Source organism: Ambystoma mexicanum, chromosome 5q, assembly GCF_040938575.1.
Source record: "Ambystoma mexicanum isolate Mex_15411 chromosome 5q, UKY_AmexF1_1, whole genome shotgun sequence".
Lineage (NCBI taxonomy): Eukaryota > Metazoa > Chordata > Amphibia > Caudata > Ambystomatidae > Ambystoma > Ambystoma mexicanum.
The window spans coordinates 977,921,694-977,940,182 of NC_090933.1; the positions used below are offsets into that span (position 1 = coordinate 977,921,694).

At 49.1% G+C, this 18,489-nt stretch overlaps 1 protein-coding gene across 1 annotated transcript in view; it reads right to left on the bottom strand.

Annotated features, from left to right (window-relative positions):
• The window catches only part of RSPO2 (R-spondin 2), a 425,713-nt gene extending 407,493 nt beyond the window's left edge, over positions 1-18,220 (bottom strand). Inside the window, exons 1-2 of the mRNA XM_069621504.1 lie at positions 17,825-18,220; positions 17,216-17,568 (exon numbers count right to left, since the gene is read on the bottom strand). Of these exons, the coding sequence (XP_069477605.1) occupies positions 17,216-17,309 (94 nt within the window). The 5' untranslated portion in view covers positions 17,310-17,568; positions 17,825-18,220. The remainder of the gene's footprint in view (positions 1-17,215; positions 17,569-17,824) is intronic.
• Positions 18,221-18,489: the final 269 nt, after the last annotated feature.

Consider the following 18,489-nt stretch of genomic DNA (forward strand, 5'->3'; position numbering starts at 1 on the left):
CAGGGTGGAAGGAGCACCACATATGTTTTGTGGCTCCCTGCTCTGGTGCCTCGCAGGGGGTTAATCACTGGAATAGGACGCTCATGCATGCTAAGGCACGAGCGTCCTATTCCTATGGAAACCTCCGCGCTCCCACATCGGTCATGTGAACACACTATAGTTATTAAATGCGCCCCTCAGCCACTGGGCTTTTAATAACAAATGGGTGCCTGCTGTGCCATCTCCCACGCCGCCGGCTCGGGGGAACACTCAAAATACTCCCCTGATCTGGCGTGGGGGGGGCTAATGGCACCCTGAGGGGGCATGGCGCCCCGGACCGTCGCCTGGCCCGCCCTTCCCTAAGGCCGGCTCTGCAAGGAGCACAGCGTGATAGCAGAGCTCATGTCTGTGCAACAATACTTGGCTGAGGGTGCGCACCTCTGAAAAGCCATGATGGACATTTGCTTTAGCTGGTAGTTTATCTCCGTGCAATCAATGAACCCCCTTTCCCCCCACATTCAGACTTCACTGTGCTTGGGTTGGTGGAATATCGGTTCTCTGCCTCCATAGTAATGTACCAGAAAAACAAAACGCCTCCTGGCTGAAAAAGAGATTCTCGATACGTGTGTTTTCAGCAGACATCCCACACTGCACGAAGTCCACCCACTGCTGCAACTTGATATGTCCTTGTACTGCCTCCAAAAATGAACACTCAACAATTATGTAAGAAAAATTGGATTCCTGATACTGCCTTAAAAATATAACTTAATTGTGTTGGACTACACGATGGAGCCTTCGTGCCAGCTGGAAAAAGATGGATATCTAATAGTTTAGTAATGCCTTGACAAAATTGTTGTTGCAAAAAAAAAAATGGAGGGAATGAATGCCAGGCAAAGGTGGGTCTGTCTCGCTCTGGCATCCCTGTAAGACCTGGCTCTATTTTCTGCCGCCAGCCTATGCCCACAGTGCTATGCGTGTCTAGCCCACAGAAGGTGGCACGCTCCGCCAATGCACATGTCTAAAGCACATCTGGCGGCCGCTGCAGTGACGATGCACCGGCTTCCGCCAGTGCTATGAACCTGCCGCTCAGCATACACCGAAACCTCGCACTGCGGCTCCCCGCCGGGCGCCCCTTTGCTGCAGCTGATGGCCAGCGTCCCTTCATCTTGCGTGCGTGCTAGGAAAGCGTTTCACTGTCTGCCCCGCTCGGGCACTGCACTGCACAGCACTAGACCATGATCTATGTGCTGTGCGCTGCTCAGCAATGTTTATCTCTCAGGATACATACAGTTCATGCTAAGTTTGAAGAGTTGTTTTGCTTGTAAGATACGTGCAAGGACGAAACTGCCACACCTGCTTGTTCTGGTCCCCAATTCAGCCATGCCAGCTGTGCCCCCACCCCCATGTCAGCCATATGTATGTCCACTGGTGAGCGATGAGGGTTACACTCAACAACTCTGCACCGTCTAGACACATCCTGCTTCCAGAAACGCAAGTACTTAGATGTTTGCCTCGCGGCTGAGACCAAAGGCGATGTGCTAACAGTGCACATATCGGAAAGTGTGCCCCCTATGGGTATACTGGCACCATGCATTATATGTTGAGATGTGTTATGGTAAGATACTGTACGATATGGCACGTTGTGCCCTCTTATGCTATGATATGGTATGTATGGCACAGTATGATATGGGCCATTCTGTGTATGATATGGGAAGGTATGGCATAGTATAGTAATAGTTGCAGTAGTAACGTTATTTATTAAGGGCACAAATACAAGAAAAAAAAACGTTTTCAAGGCACTATAAAAAGTAGACAGACAAAACTATCCATAACACAGCTCATCTAAACATAGTCAGATGAGTCCAGCTGATCCTGCACAGATCGCCCAGTCATCGAACATACAGAGTAACAATGTTGCTATGTATGTTGTTGGCATTGTAGGTATGCCATGTTGCATGCTATTTTGCATTAAGTATTTTTAATGAGTAAATATGTTATTGAAAATTATGTTAAAACTGACAGATATGGCTTCCTGCTTAAGCCCTATGTACTGGAGGGCAGATTCTCCCTACCCCATCTTCTGCTTGCGTTCATCCTGTTCTTCTACTTTGTAAATACACCAAGGGCCTGATTTACAAACATGTTTTGACATGGGAAAGTCCTATTGACAACATTTCTGTAAATCAGGCCCCAAATCCTCTGATGCACACATCCCAGATAAGGATTGCTGGGTACCATTCCTCATCAAAGTGCACATTGCTGCGTACTGTGATACACCTTCCTCATCAAGGTGCATAGTGCTGCACACTGTGATACACCTTCCTCATCAAGGTGCATAGTGCTGCACACTGTGATACACCTTCCTCATCAAGGTGCATAGTGATGGGCTCTATGATACACATTCCTCATCAATGTGCATAGTGCAGGGCACTATGATACACATTCCTCACCAAGGTGCATAGTGCTGCGCACTGTGATACACCTTCCTCATCAAGGTGCATAGTGCTGCGCACTGTGATACACCTTCCTTATCAAAGTGCATAGTGCCGGGCACTATGATACACATTCCTCATCAAGGTGTATAGTGCCGGACACTATGATAAACATTCCTCATCAAGGTGCGCACTATGATACACATTCGTCATCAAAGTGCATAGTGCCGGGCACCATGGTACACATTCCTCACCAAGGTGCATAGTGCCGGGCACTATGATACACATTCCACATCAAGGTGCATAGTGTTGCGCACTATGATACACATTCCTCATCAAGGTGCATATTGCCGGCACTATGATACACATTCCTCAACAAGGTGCATAGTGCTGTGCACTATGGTACACATTCCTCACCAATGTACATAGTGCCAGGCACTATGATACACATTCCTCATCAAGGTGCATAGTGCTGTGCACTATGGTACACATTCCTCACCAATGTGCATAGTGCCAGGCACTATGATACACATTCCTCATCAAGGTGCATAGTGCAGGGCACTATAATACACATTCCTCAACAAGGTGCATAGTGTCTTTGCTACAAAAATCCCACCAAATCGCCCTACTCATCTCACCGTAAGTCACCAATCACTTTGCTCCCAAATGATGCACACATCCTTATCTCATCTGCATGGACCCCTCGTGTGGCTACTCACTCTTCTCCCCGACTAACGGACCCTCTTCAAAATACTCCTATCACCTTTCACTGCACAAACAATCCCACCCACACGACTAGGGTAAGACTATTAGTTACCAGATCAGTATGATTGAGCTATGCCTTAGCGATGCCCTCTGTCACATCAGCCGCTAACCAAGAGTCAAAGTGCCACCGGCAAACAGCAAGAAGCAGAATGGCATTCAGGACCCTGGTACTTCCAACCTGCACCCAACAACACCACAGGCCTCACATCTGACTCTTCCACCATACCACTAACAGCCCCTGCCCTGCAGCCACAGGCGGCAAGGCCAACACAATGGCAGAAGGCAGCAGGATAAGGGCACTTTCTGCTACAGTACATCACAATGTTTGTGTTGACAGCAATAGAGCATCACTGAGACTAAACGTCCCTATAGCCTATCCCTTGCAGTGTACTGCCAAGCTATTATGCAAGTCTATGCAAAAAGGACGAGCATACTCGTCCTTGGCACTTGAGGGGTTAGCACCTCGCTCAACCAATGGCAGTAATGAGATTGTTCTGCAATGATGGCTTCCTTGGCCATTAAGACTGCAACCCTCATCCGATTTCTAGATCACACTATACGATGAGAGTGGGGGGCGATTATTGTTACCGTTTTGTATCACATGTATGCATTAATGCACAGATAAGGGGTACAGTAGCTTGCATGAACATATGTCAAACATGACCATGATGTAGCCATTGATCACACTGAGCGGAAGCAAATGGCACGCCCAGTTGGACAGTCCTCGGCGGGTATGACTTCCATCATAAGGGTATGTTGTGAACACAGGCCCCCTTGAGGCTGCACTCAACCAGAATGGACAGGTGCCAATCAGGCCCAGGTGCGGGACTGGGATTTGAGACGCATCCTTCAGAGCCCAAACAACTGCAAAATCTGCCGGACACGATTAAGTTGATCCGGGCAGTCTGTCAACCCTTCAGGCAGGTGGAAAGCCATCTTGCACCTGAGGATTATCCCTGGTGGAAGGAGGCCACTCCTGCTCCGTGCAAAAGCCCGAGCCCTGCAGGTGGCGGAAAGTAGAGCTCCAGGGCAGGTGTGCGGAGGGCGGCCCAAATCAGGAAATCCCATGTGTAAGATGGCTGCTCATGGCCTGGCCCTTCTTTCATTGGAAAGGTCCTCCTGGGAAGGTTCAAACATCCCGGCTGCTAGCGTCCTCATGGATAAAGGATTAGTGGCTTCCCTGTTATGTGTTCAGACGACATGCATAACAAGCAATCTGCACACAAACAATGACAACGGGATCATGCAATGCACATTAATGGTTCTCTTCGCAGCAATGGGTTACATGGCAGCATGTACATACATCCGACTAAATTACAACTTGGCTAACCGAGGGTGCCGCTAACCAGATTACCCTAAAGTGCACACTGCTATGTAATGTCAGTTGAGTGTCTCCCATTCCCTGCTAATATGAAAGGCCAACATGCCAAGGAGAGGGGTGACAATAGGAAAACCTCAACCTTGTAATTGGATTGTCTGACAATAGCGCTCGTGTTCAAAGCACCCTAACAACTAACTATCCCTTAAAAATGACTCCCCGCACACCTATCTGCATCGAATTACTGTGACGAGGAAGAGTAGGACTGGGAGTGATAAAGATTAGCAATTGGTAATCCGAGTTTTACCTTCCGTGATCCCCTATAGCGGCATTACTACAAAATATCGCAGGCCATTATTGCGAGGTAGAAAACCTCAGATTGAAAACAAAGAATGTAGACGAAAAAATAGATGGGGTTGGGGTATTTATTCAAATGGACAGGTGTGGAGGGTCTCTCCCGCATTCAAAATAGCTAAAAGGTGTTGTTTTAAATTCAAGGGTTTCGACCTATAGCTTCATTGGCCAGTAACTTGCTGCTGCCCCTTTGTCCCGGTTGATGTTTTAGAAATAGTGCTAATTAATTCATTAACAATAAGAATGACCAGACATATTAGTCATTAGTTCATTAACAATGGGAATGGCTCAGACAGCATGCTTAGCTCACAAAGTTGCATAGCATGTTGTACAGGGGCATCACGTAGGCGCCAGAATACAACCTATAGCATTTGGTACCCCATGGGGTTCAGGAAGGGGCACACATAATGCTCACACTATGGGCCAAATAACAAGGGATGACACATTTTGATGTCTCTAGTTTTAGATGCATTCCATTTATCGGGTGATTACGAAATGTGTTTAATTAGAGGTCTCTAGGCACAATGCCATTGTACAAGTGTTAGGTAGGACTGACTTTGTGTCTCCATATGGATACACAACAATGTACACAAGGTTTTTAAGGGGCTGTAATGCCAACCCATTAGACTTGGCATTCTAAAAACCAACGCAGTTCTCTACAGCCAGTCTCACAACCTATGCCTTCCTAGATGATGTTGTTTTTTTTTTTACCTTAGTTTATTAGGTGTCACTTGCACCACCTATAAGCCTAAACTATTGCATTAGAAAAGAGCTATGGAGGGATGGCATATGAGTGACGACACCAAGCGTGTTGGTGTTGTTTGGCTATGTATTCACTCATTGACTGTCCAGGGACATGCTAATCCCTATGGCCATTCCCACCCAGTTCCAGACCTTACCCGCCCAAGACACCTCCTCGTGGGGACTCTTTGAGCTCACTCTATTCAAGCCTTACCATCAAACTTTGCACTTGAAGTGACTGCCAGTGTTTTTAAAAGCAGTCGTCTGAGAGTTAATAACATAATTGCAGTTGTAAACGTGCCATTGGTGTAATAAATATCTCTTAAATAGGTTCCCTTAAGCCACATCATTTATAACCACTCTGTGTGTCCTTCATCAAAAAACGCTTTGAAACAATGCGCTCACTGCTTATTATTAGATTACACGTGTGCACCCAACGAAAGAGCAGAGTTGAATGTAACGGAGTGATGGATGGAGGTCAGCATGCTCCGGAGAGCCAAAAATGTAACTTTACTGCAACAGACATGTGTTCACCAATCCCTATTCTGCCAGTTTACATGTCCCAAAACGTCGGGCCCTAAACTTGGGCGACAGGCCATACCTGGCAGGGCTGACGCGCTGACGAGGGTTATATCGCCATTATCATGCAGAAAAAGCACATGTTGGTGCCAAAGTCTAAAATACATTTTGTTGAAAAAAAGAAAAACTTGCCTTGAGTGTTGCAATAATGCCTCTGGAAGAGGGAGTCTGTTTTCAGTTTTGGTTTTGATGACATAATCAACATTGAAGGCAGACTCCCTGTCCCGAAAGCCAGGTGGGACAAACACAGATCAGGTGAGCTTTTCGTGTTTTTTTTTAAATAATTTGTTTTAGCCTTTAGCATCCGCGTGTGTTTTTTCAGAGGTGCGAATAATGGTGTGGGGAAAATGTGGGAGCAGGGCAGGCACAGGTTGAGGGGCGCACCGAACCTGGAAGCTCAGAAGGCAGGCTTATAACAATGAATAGTAACAGCCCACATTCTGAGACCCCTGGTGGATTAGCACCCCCTCCCCTGGTGCTGAAAAGTGGTACATGTGTGTGAGGTGTTTCTTTTATTGTATTCCATGTTGGTTTAGATGGCATTTTACTAATCCCAAAGCTCTTAAACGTTGTCTTTAATGATAAATGCCAATGAAATACTGCGGGATGGCGTGGATCGTTTTTCTCTAATCCAATGCTTACTCGTGTTGCCAGAATGCAGACATGTGAGTCGGAAAAACTGGGTGTCACTGGTGTGATGTATGCCTCTCCGGTTGTATGTGCTCCACCTAAAATTTACATTTGCCTAAGGTTCTCCTCCTTTCCTGGTGATGGAGGGATAGAAAGATAGATAGATAGATAGATAGATAGATAGATAGATAGATAGATAGATAGATAGACAGACAGACAGACAGACAGACAGACAGACAGACAGAAAGATAGATAGATAGACAGACAGACAGACAGACAGACAGACAGACAGACAGACAGACAGACAGACAGACAGATAGATAGATAGATAGATAGATAGATAGATAGATAGATAGATAGATAGATAGATAGATAGATAGATAAGTAGCTAGCTAGACAGAAAGATAGATGGATAGATAGACAGACACGACAATCAAAAAGGTGGATCAGTGGAATAGGATGACACTGGTTAGATTAAGTATAAATCACATATTTATTTGAAAAAACTCATCACATGAACAATTATTTTACTTACATAAAAATTGCCTAAAAAATCTTACATCAACTCATGCCTTCATACGTATCCACATTCAGAAATACATTCAAACATCCATCAATACAACACCCTAGTGTAATAATAACACCAAATTGTATTGTTCAAGAATTGCTTTCTAAAAATATTCAATTAAAATTTCCTATGATGACCCAGTCCATAATATCAGGTGTCATTATATAACCGGTGTCCAATATCACCAGATATCCCTCATAGAGATCACGTCGACACGTGTTTCGGTCAGAGACCTTCTTCAGGACGTCGGGCTGGGAGCACTTGCTCTGCCCAGTTCTCCACGTATATGGGCCAGTAGCGAATCCCCACGTTTTCAGCTTGCGGGACAGTGAGGCAGGGCGTCGGAAATCAATCCTCCATGGACCTCAATATAACTGTTGAGCACTAACAACGTAGCTCATGGAGACTCCGTACCTCTAGCGGATTTTGCTGTCATTACTTCAGATTCCGGCACTATGTGAAAGCAGGAGGACCGGACGATATGATTTATTTTCTATTCTGCAGGGAGCGGCGCGGTACGCTAGAGGTACGGAGATTTTTTGTGTGACCGACTCATCTGACATAGATGTACGTGGACTAGAGGTGCTCCTGGGTCTTTTGAACTATAGGAGTCTCCATCAGCTAAGTGCATGTGGCCCGCCTGCAGATGATCCGCAGTACTCGTGCTCATACTGTGTTCTGCATGTGACGATGGCCCCAGGTAACTCCTCAAGAACGCAGTACCGGAACCTGGGTAGGGTTTACAGGGTGGCCCTTAAACCCGATGTCTACGTCTATTTGACAAACAACTAAGCCTCGGCACACCTGCCTGCAAGCACAGTCCGTACACAGTTGCCATAAGAAAAGGCTACACTTTGAATGGCCCAGTGCAGGCAGGCCATCATCTCTAGAAGCCCTTTGGTTTCACATACAGAGCACTGTCCCTGCTGAGCAGCCCTAACATAGACGTGTATGGCACTGATGGCAAGGACGCAGGCATTATCAGATGGCATGCATGCGTGTTTCATCAATTCCTCTACTGTTGTCAAGGCCACAGCAGCACCGCTCTGTGCCAAGTTGTGTCAAGTGGCCAGCATCTTCTGAGACATGTATGAAGCGCATGAAGGTGTGCATACTTCCACCAGTCTTGTGTGACTCTTATGTGTGTAGGGTTATTCTGTGGGGATGGGTTCTTCCGATCTTAAAGCCAAGCTTCCCGAAACGTCATGCTCCCAAATGTTAACTCTCGTGACAGCGCAGCACACTACAACTTGCAACAAATGCCCAGTTTGGACATACCAGGCAATAATAAGAAAATCATGAATCTTTCATATGTGAACTTTAAGTAGTATATTTCTACTCTGGTCCACACTGAGAAATGTATTCCCTTTTCTAGCCAAGACCTGTCCAGTCCCAGCGCCCCGTGCCACACTTCTGCCATGCCGCGGGTGCGGGCTGCAACCTCTGCAATTGGCTTTGCGCAGAGATATTAGTTAAGGCTAAGTGATAGATGTCTTTCCCATTCCGAGTGGATGCAATTGATTTCTCCTGGCTGGAGAAGGCCCTCTCTGCCAAGAATGTTATTTCATTAAGCAAATGATATTAAACAGCATATGAGATCATGGAGCACAGCCCACCGCATGCCAAGCCCGTGCTCACTGCCAGTGCCCCGCCGTCACTGCCTAATGCTTTGCAGATGAGCTGGGGGGAACATTTCAAAAAATGGGGGAATTTGATGCGGAAATGGTTAAGGGCTGTGGGAACCGGCTGTGAATCTTCTCCTAAAACCGAATCGGTGCACCAAGCACAGTCACATTCGGCAGCTTCCCAGAGGCGGTGCGGGGCCGGGGAGGGGGCATGCGGGGGTTGGGGGCGGCTGGGGAGGCTATAGCCCTGGATAGAAACTCAGAGGCTACAAACCAAAAGACTAGTGAAATATTTGAAAGAAGCATCCTGGGACTTCAGGTAAGAATGGCAGGGAGCTGGAACACCAGGAGGCATGGAAGTAGAAAAGGTAACGTTTTAGTTGTTACATCATTCATTTGGGAAGTTGGGCAGGAGAGTGCAGGCGGAACGTCCATTAGGTTCAAGCTCCTGTCCTGACGTCAGTACAACGCACTAGCCAGAGTCCTGGACATCAGCGTACCCCCGGAGGTGAGGGGGGAGCTGAAGATGGGGGGGGAGGGGCGGTCACTAAAAACTCTCTGCTTTGCCTCATATCAATAAGAATTGTGTGGCGCTGGTAGTCGGAGGTGAACTTGCCAGTGGGTAGCCCATCCTTTCAGCTCCCATGGGATCCAACTGCACCCCTATAAAGTAGGGAGAGGCATTGACAAATGCCCTGAGAGGAGCCATTCACCGCCTCTGCCAGCTTCACCCCCTCAAAGCCTTCCACTGCCATTGTGACTGGACTATTAGGACGGTGGATGGCCCACTTGGCAGGCGGGTGCCCACTCAAGGCCTGGGATGCCTGTGCCCAGGTAGTCACGTGTTTTCTACCTGATATGCCAGTGTCTTTTCCCCAGTCAAGTCATTCCCGATCGCCCCCACTGGTCAGTTCGCCTCTGTTCAGGCAGCCACATATCTTCCAAAGGACAAGTCGACATAGAACTCCAGTGAGCAAAGTCAATCACAGCGCCACTCCCGGGACCATTCAGCCCACTTGAGTGCAATTAAAAGCAGCTTAAGTCCTTGTAGTGGGGACAATTCAAAGCGTTTGCCTTAGATCCCTATACATGTCAATCCCCCCACAAAGCAGGGACTGAGCTGTGTTGTACAAACACCCGGATCGCCCTGCGCTGTCTGGCCAGCACGTTAAGTAGTTCCACATTTAATTAAAGACACAGTACACCCTTTGTTGGCCGGGATTGTCAGGTCACTCGGAAGGCCTGCCATCATTTCCATAGACTGAACTCTGGAATTCTACACACCATCTGCTGAGAGCGGGAATGAAACACAATATTATTCCAATCACTTGAAAAAGCGAGAGCTCCCGAACCGGACCCGCTTAGAGCCAGCCGTGCTATTTATTCCACTGTGAGTCCGGGCTTGTAACTGAAAAGAGAGGTCTGTTTGCAACTTTTTTGCTGGTGAGTGGTATAACTGGACGCTTGCATAATGCGCTCGCAAATGCAGCGTGCATGCATGCGGTGGGCTACGGCCCATTCTAGCGGGTCTGCGGCACATAAATGCCACAAACAACGGGGGACGACCGTCATGAGTATCAAAGCCTGAAACATGGCAAAGTCCCATTGCAAACATTTTTTTAAATCGGGACCAGTGGAAACATTACAGCAACTTTACGCTGAAAATGCAGCTAGCACAAGCACAAAAATGTCACTAGTGCAAAAAATAGGGCCTGATTTGCAAAGCGTTTTTTTCAATGGTACTGCGCCTTTGTCAAACACTTTTTTTTAAAAAATCAGGCACATATTCTTTTAATCAATGTTTGGACCATACAAATGTTTTTCCTAGTTCTAGTCCTCTGCTCAGGTGCGAAATGCATTGAAAGAGTGTGGGCCTGATTTACAAACGCCTTTTACAATGGAACAATCCCATTGAAAAAGGCTTTGTAAATCAGGCCCAATGTTTTTTTTTTTATTTCACGGTGGCAATTTTTTCCTCGTGCTAATTGAATTTGCACTGATGCAAAGTTTACACCCCTCGTTTCCCAAGCGGTCCAGCGTGTCCTGGTCATGCCTTGTGTGTGTGGGTATGTATGCGCGTGTATGTATGTGGGTGCATACGCACAGTTTGCACTGGAATCCTTTTTCTTCACAAGGTGAAAAGGAAAGATCAAGGGCCTGATTCATGGAATTATTTGCACGTAAAATCTGGTACTTGCGCGTCAAACTGCGTGCGATTCATGCGCAAGACTGTTCCAGGACTTGTGTGGAGTTCGCACAGGCTCAGCACGTCTCTGCGAGCCGTTGAGCACCTTGCACCAGACATCACACAGAGAGTGGGCACGGTTTGCGCAGAGGACTGGGAAGGGGGCGGAACACAGAAAATGGGAAGAACGTGAAAAAGTGGCCATTCGGACGGGCCGCATGCCCACAATTGCGCCAAATGACACGTATTCATGGAACCACTGTGCAGCCTCTTGGCATAGAAATGGCCACGCAAATCCATTGATCTCTAAGCCACCCGAAGGCAGGCATAAAGGCACTTGCGCATAGGAATCGCAGTGCAGAGGTGGGTTTGCATGTCAGATTTAGGGGTGCGTGTACGTAACCGGACATCCAATTTGACTTAGGGGTACACGTTAGGGAGCGGTTTATGGGGGTTCGCACGCAGCTTTTCCGAGTTTTACCCAAGTTTTTATTTTTCATACGCATGTCGTTGGGGTGCCGGCAACAGTTACGGGGGACCATGCGCAGGCTTCCGGAGTTGCAGGCCTGCTTGCAGGGGACCCCACGCACTGTTTGAAGGGTATGTGTATTTGCGCTTGGGGGAGCACGCAAAGGTAGCTGTTTATGCTTTGCGTTGGGGTGCGAGAGGGGCGTTCCAAGCGCGACTTGCATATACGGTTACTTTGTGCAGTACATTACATTAATACACGGAGCACGCTTTTTTTATTCTACAAGCTTTTTCGTTCTTGGCGCGCAGCAATGGTGGGAGAAATGCAAATTTTTCCATGAATCGTGGCCAAAGGTAAGTGACCCTTCCCCGGTTTGCAGATCCCATTGTGTGGCATGCAGCACCATAGTGGGCGGCAAATCCGATTAAGAAGTGAGCCAGTCGTCTGACGCCAATGTTGAAAGAGACCCGGGCAAGTTACTCCAATCAATGACCCTCCTGGCAAGCGATGGTCCAGGTCACAAGTCCTCCGGTTGCCTCTGTGTGCTGGAAAGGGAATCCTGGGCTGAAATGAAGGCAGTGATGGGGGGTGCTGGCGCCAAAGCAGAGATCGCCTGATGATTCACGAGCACCCTCCCTGGGTACGCTGCATATGCATGGCACTACCCGTCCTCGTTGGTGGTGGAACTCCTTTGATTGAAGAACACTGAGCACGCTATGGGGGCACTCACAGTCTCTCACTAATGGGTGTTTCTGATGTAATGCGGTCCATAGAACGAGTGAGTGCGTGAGTGAGTTTCTTTCAGACGACTAAGATCACTGACCTTGTGCATCATCTTCCCCACTTGTTTATGTAAGCCCTTTTTGGAGGTTTTCAATCCCAGAAAGAGAAAAAAATTTAAACAAAACAAAAAAAAAGAAGTTGAGAAGTCGAAGAAAGCAGTGTGTTTAAAGGATGGCTTCCAGTTGTGGAGCACGTGGAGGATTCTTAAGCCTGCTAATGGCAGTTGTATGGCCCATGAACGTCTTCCGGAGTCTCTATGTCTGCTCACTTTGGCCAGAGTCGGGACCTGATTCACAAAGTGTTTTTCAATGTGATTTTCCCATTGAAAAACACTTTGTGAATCAGGCCCTAGGAGTTTGGCACATCATAAACCAGTACTATTCAAACACTGGGTTCCCCCTCCCCTTTGAGTACATATATTGTTTCCGGCCAAAGCACACGCTTATACTTTGTGTTAATTAAAAGCCGTCAGAGTAATATCTTTTTAAATAGCCCGGCCCATAGCCACTCGCCCCCCACCCCGGACATACTTCAGGCTCCCATAGCTGGGCCTGCCTCACAGTTTAAAGACCCCCAGCAGTTACTCGCCCCTATTTCCTTGTTGTTTTCTCTGATTTAGGAAGAAGAGCAGAAGAATTCCACCTCTGCTCTTCCCTAAACATTTTGGTCTTGGAATGATTTCTTACTCAAAAATATTTTTACTTCCAAAAAAATGGTCTGACTCCCCCATGTTTAGGAACCATAGTGTATGATTTCCTTCCCCCTGAAGCTTTAAACCCACCCTTGCTAGGCAGCCCACAAATAGGAAACATTGAATGGCAACACAGAGCCCGACTAACACTTTCCCATTCACGCATTAGCTCCCTGAGTAATGCCCACACAAAGTGCTGCGAGGCACCTATAGCGGCATGCGGCACTGTAAAGAAACGTAACTGAATGAATATTAGAGCGCAGAGCAACATAAAGGGGGACTCATTACGAGTTTGGAGGTAGCCATGCCGCTATTAGCGCCATGGCTGCCTTCAAACTCGGGTATTGGGTACGGGTTCCTTGAATAAAGAATTACCGGATCATTCCAACCTTGGAGGACCCAGTAATTCCTCATTCAAAATACCCATCCCCATTCCCATTCGAGCCTCCATAGGGCTCAATGGGAATGGGGAGGGAGCTAATAATGGGGCCGTTATTAACGGGCCCGTTATTAGCTCCCTGGTCCTTTAGCAGCTCCCACTAAGGGCGGCTGGTTTTACTAGCCGGCCTTAGTGGACCCGCTAAGGGACCTCGGAATGGGGCAGTAAGGGGTTAACGGCACCGGCATCCTTACCGGCGCCGTTAACCCCTTACCGCCGACCTCGTAATGAGGCCCATGGTCTCTGTTCGTGATATCATCATGAGTCGGCAAAAAGGTCTATACAAGAACATTGTACATTACATTCAATGAATGATCTGATGCTGACCAGAGAAAGGAAACTCTCTGTGCCGCCAAGAGAAGGACAACATTGGCACTTGAATTATGGTGCCAATTGAAATAAGGTCTTCAGGTGTGAACACCTTTCGCGCCTAGAAACACTTGTATACAGGCGCGTTACAGGCACGTCATTTCACCAAAATGCCTGGGGTAGTGGAAGGGACATCATACAACCCTTAACCTCTGATGACATCACAGGAAGTGATGTCATTTGACCCCACCCCAAAGTGACATCACAGAAGCGATGGAACACAACCTTTCACCCCCTTGACCAAAAAGGAAGTGAGATCACGAAGCATTGTTTCTAATTACACTACGAAAAATATGGTTAGGATTTCAATGTAAAGTGATATACATTCATACAAGAATGGATCACCATATGTATCGTTAATATCAGTGCGTATAGGCCCATAATACCAAATTACTGTGAATGCAAGCAGACGTCCAAGGCCAAACGATAATGATGTGTTATTGTATAGCGCTTACGCTTAAGCGCTTCATAAAGTACATCTATACATACAATATTACCCAACCTGTGTTGGTACTCATTTATCAACCTCAGCAGGATGAAAGGCTGAGTTGACCTTGCCCGGAGTCAAACCTGCAACCTGCAGATCACCCACATTGCAGCAGTCAGTGCTCAACCCACTGAGCTATCTTTCTTAATGGCTATCGGGATCAAAAAATCAGCCACTTCAGAAACAAAGAGCCACATGCTGCTGGCACCCCCTGGCGACCCCTAAATGATGTCCCTAGCGCATTATAAATGACATATCATATCATATCATATCATAACAAAAATGTTAAGATCGTTTTTGTTGCTACTGTTGGCGGGCTTGATACCCTACACTCGAGCATTGGGGCCTGATGCATGGATTTTTTTGCACGGTTCAGAGACTTTGTACTGCTGAAAAGTGACTTTGCACTGCCGACACAAACCTTGATTCATGGAACTATGCAAAGTGTATTTTTGCAGTGCAAAGTCAGTGCAAAGTCGGTATAAAGACTTTGCACTGTCTTTGCACTGCAGAAATACACTTTGCACAGTTCCACGAACCAGGGGTTGTGTCTGCAATGCAAAGTGACTTTTCAGCAGTGTAAAGTCACCTTGAACCGTGCGAAAAAATCCATGAATCGAGCCCATGGTGTGTGGGTTAAGATTAAGGGTCAGATTCATGCAACTTTTAGCGCGGTGCAAAGTGACTTTGCCCTGCCAACCAATATCCTGATTCACAGAGTGGTTCAAAGTGTATTTTTGTTGTAGTGCAAAGTGATTTTGCACCACGTTTGCACCAGTGCAAAGTCGCTTTGCACTTTGCTAAAAATTCCAATGAATCGGGTCCTATGTGAAGTTGCCCAGAATCACACGGACATATGACAAAGCCTAAATTAGAATCCAGATCTCCATGTTTCCATTAGACAGGCCACTAGACCACATAAATTCCAGAGTCGACTGGTGTGGTCATCACCGGTGCCCTTCCATTAAGCGGGAACAGCAGCATAGGGAGCCAGCACTCAGCGGGCTGTAATGGGTTAAGTAGGAGGCTTGCCTCAGGGCTGCAATGGGCTAGCTGAAAATCATTGGGTAGGTGAGAAAATATGCGGGGATATAAAGTTCCTCTTTCACAGCTCACATCCAAAATGTTAGTCTGGTTATGAACTCATCACCGCCCGGGTTGAGTGGTGGGAAGGGGCGGCGGACAGGGCCGCCCCTGGGCTCCCAAGCGGCGGCGTCTGCCCTGAGCACCACTGTGGCTGTGTTCGACAGCGGGAGGCAGGCGTCTCTGGGTGCGCCGCGCGAGCTCCCTGGACCGATGTCCACAAGCTACAGTAGTACCACAGGCAGGGAGGCGCGTGGGGTCGATATCCGTGTTACACGAGCCGCCTCTCGGCGGGGCTCGAAGCTTCATTATCTGCTGCAATTAGCCGACATGATACAGCGCGGGCGATCGATCGCCACCGCCGGCAGCGGCCGGGCCGCGTCATCGAGGTAATGTTCTCAGAGGCACGGATGTGCCATCAGCGGGTGAGTTGTCAGCGCAGCTGGCCCTCCGCGGGGGTGGCAGGCTGCTGCGCTCACGTGCTTCTATCTGGAGGGCCACCCTTCCAATCCCCGGCAGGACCTCTCGCCTGCAAGTGCACGGGCCCATCACGTTCTCCAACAGGGACCCCGAGACCTGAAGGCGAAGTCCAGTGCTTCGGGGTAATGGGGTAATTGGCTATAATCGCTGCCAGCAGCGCCCGGCCCCGCTCCGAGACGGACGGCGGTGCCTGCAGGTCCCGGCCGGGCACTTACTGGCGACTGCCTTTCCCACACCACCAAGCTCGTGTTATCCGACCTACAGCAAGGCATTGATTTTTCTACCACCCCCCAAAGTCTCCATTTCAGACGAGGGGCTGTCGATCTATATCGTCATTAGCCACATTTCGCATCCATGATTATGCGCGCGCTTCACTTTTGGAGCCGCCTATCCATCTGCAATTCGATACGGCTATTTTTGGGGGGATGTCATTCGTAGTGGGTCCATTTACGGGGCTACTGGTTGTGCCATGATTAGGTTTAGTGCTCCCATGCCGGAATCATTCAAGGCACACTGGGAACAGGCCCACGTGCCCACGCCCCCTGGGGAGGGGGCACGGGCAAGATAGACAGTGGCGCATCAGAATCATCACGCAAGAGCACCCCGACTGCTTCTTCAAAACTCTCGGCGAATGCCAGGCTGCCCGGGACGTGCACCACACATTCACCCATAGAGTACCCCTCGGAATGCCGGGCAGAGAACGCAACCACATGTGCGCTCACCCCGGAGACCCCATGCGCGTGACACTAAAACAGCAAATGTAGCAACGTTGACAGCGCCTAGAAACCCTAATGTGCGATAGCGATACTTATACACCTAATTGCCCCACTCAAATGTTATGCTCATTAAGCATCATCTCCCCCCCTGCCCCCTTGCCCTCCCCCCCAATGCCGCTACTGCCCCCACGGGACGATACGAAGATACGAGATCATCGCTCTGTGGCAAAAAGCGCGAGCATCCACAGTTCATCGGGAAGGGCTATACAAGCAGATATACGTTGCACACGGTGTCACAAATGTACATAAACACGGACACGTGCACCACGAGCTGTGCACATGGACACACGGCGATTCAGCTTCAACAACAAGGCAGCGCAAGGTACCCATGCTGTGGGCAGTGGAGGCGTGCAACAGCACCGGCACTACAACAGCCACGGCCCTCGGGGGTGATGCAAATCAAGAGCTATTCAGAGACACCCACCACTGCCCCGGTCTGCCATTCCCCTCGATGACACTCACCCCTCTTGCTGCGCTTCCAGCGGCTGCCCTGGCAGTGCCCGTAATCCAGACAGTTCAGGAGGATCAGGGCAAATGGGAAAAGTCGGAGCTGCATCTAGGCAGAGGGTGAGCGCAGCCTGCCGAGGAAAAGCGGCTCTCTAAATGTTCAGTGGTGGAGCCGAGAGCGGATCCCAGGAGCTCGCAGTGTCCACGTCCGAGGTCGGGTCGGGAGCTTAGCAGATGCAGGCTCCGCTGTCCAGGGTCCCACAAGAGGCAGGCAGAAAGGCAGGCAGCCGGCTGGCATGGAGGGGCATGGCACCCAGCACAGGGCACACGCAGGGGATTTCCCCCACAGTCACCGCTTCTCGCTTCACCTGGGGAAGAAACACAGGCAGAGTCGTGTCAAGTCTTCTAAATTCTGCACCCACAAACTAAAAGTGCCCGGCTATCCCCTACTTCGGATTACGTTTAATATGTATTCAAAATCATTTATATAAACAGGAAACTTGGCGAGTAACGGGTAAAATACACCCAAAATCCTCATCACCGGGTAGCCAGGATGCCTGGTACAAATGTGTGCCCCCTGGCCATGGGGAAGGGGCAGTAGAGGGCGTGCCGTGCCTTACTCACCTCTAAGGACAGGTCGTTGGGACTCCCTCGGCTTGACGTCCCACTTGTGGTGGTGAGATCGGCAGGTGGATGGATAGCCAGGCTCGGAGCACGCGGGCGGTATCGCGCTGCGCCCACGGGCGGGCGGAGCGGCGTGTGGGATTCTGCACAGGGTACCACGGAAGTAGGCTTGCCCCGTCTGTGAAGTTCACCCCAAGAGCCACGGGACCTCTCTTGCGCCCCTGGAAGCAGTCTAAGTTGGAGCTGCAGAGACAGTATCTCACAGAGGGCTGCCCAACCAGCGCCGGGCCCTGCCCTCCCCCTGCCCCTTTATAGGACCAGCACACGGGAGGATGCGGTACTGCAGCGGCTGCGAGTGTCAGGCTCCGCTCTGCCGACAGGGGCCCGGCAAGTGATGGAAAGGCGATGCTCGGAGCCAGCAGGAGGAGGTGTTGCGTGCTGCTGTCTAAAGGCGGGGGGGGGGGGGGGGGGCGTTCTCCGCCTGGTCCTAAAGCCGATTGACGTAGGAGACTGTGGTTCTGTCCCCTTGACCACCCATCACCAATCCGCACAATGGACACATCTGTGCCAGCCGCATCCTGGGAGGGTCAGAGTCCAGGACCTATCATGTCTTCCCAATGCCCAAGTGCCAACAGGCCCACCCAGATCACTATCATCCTCTGCCA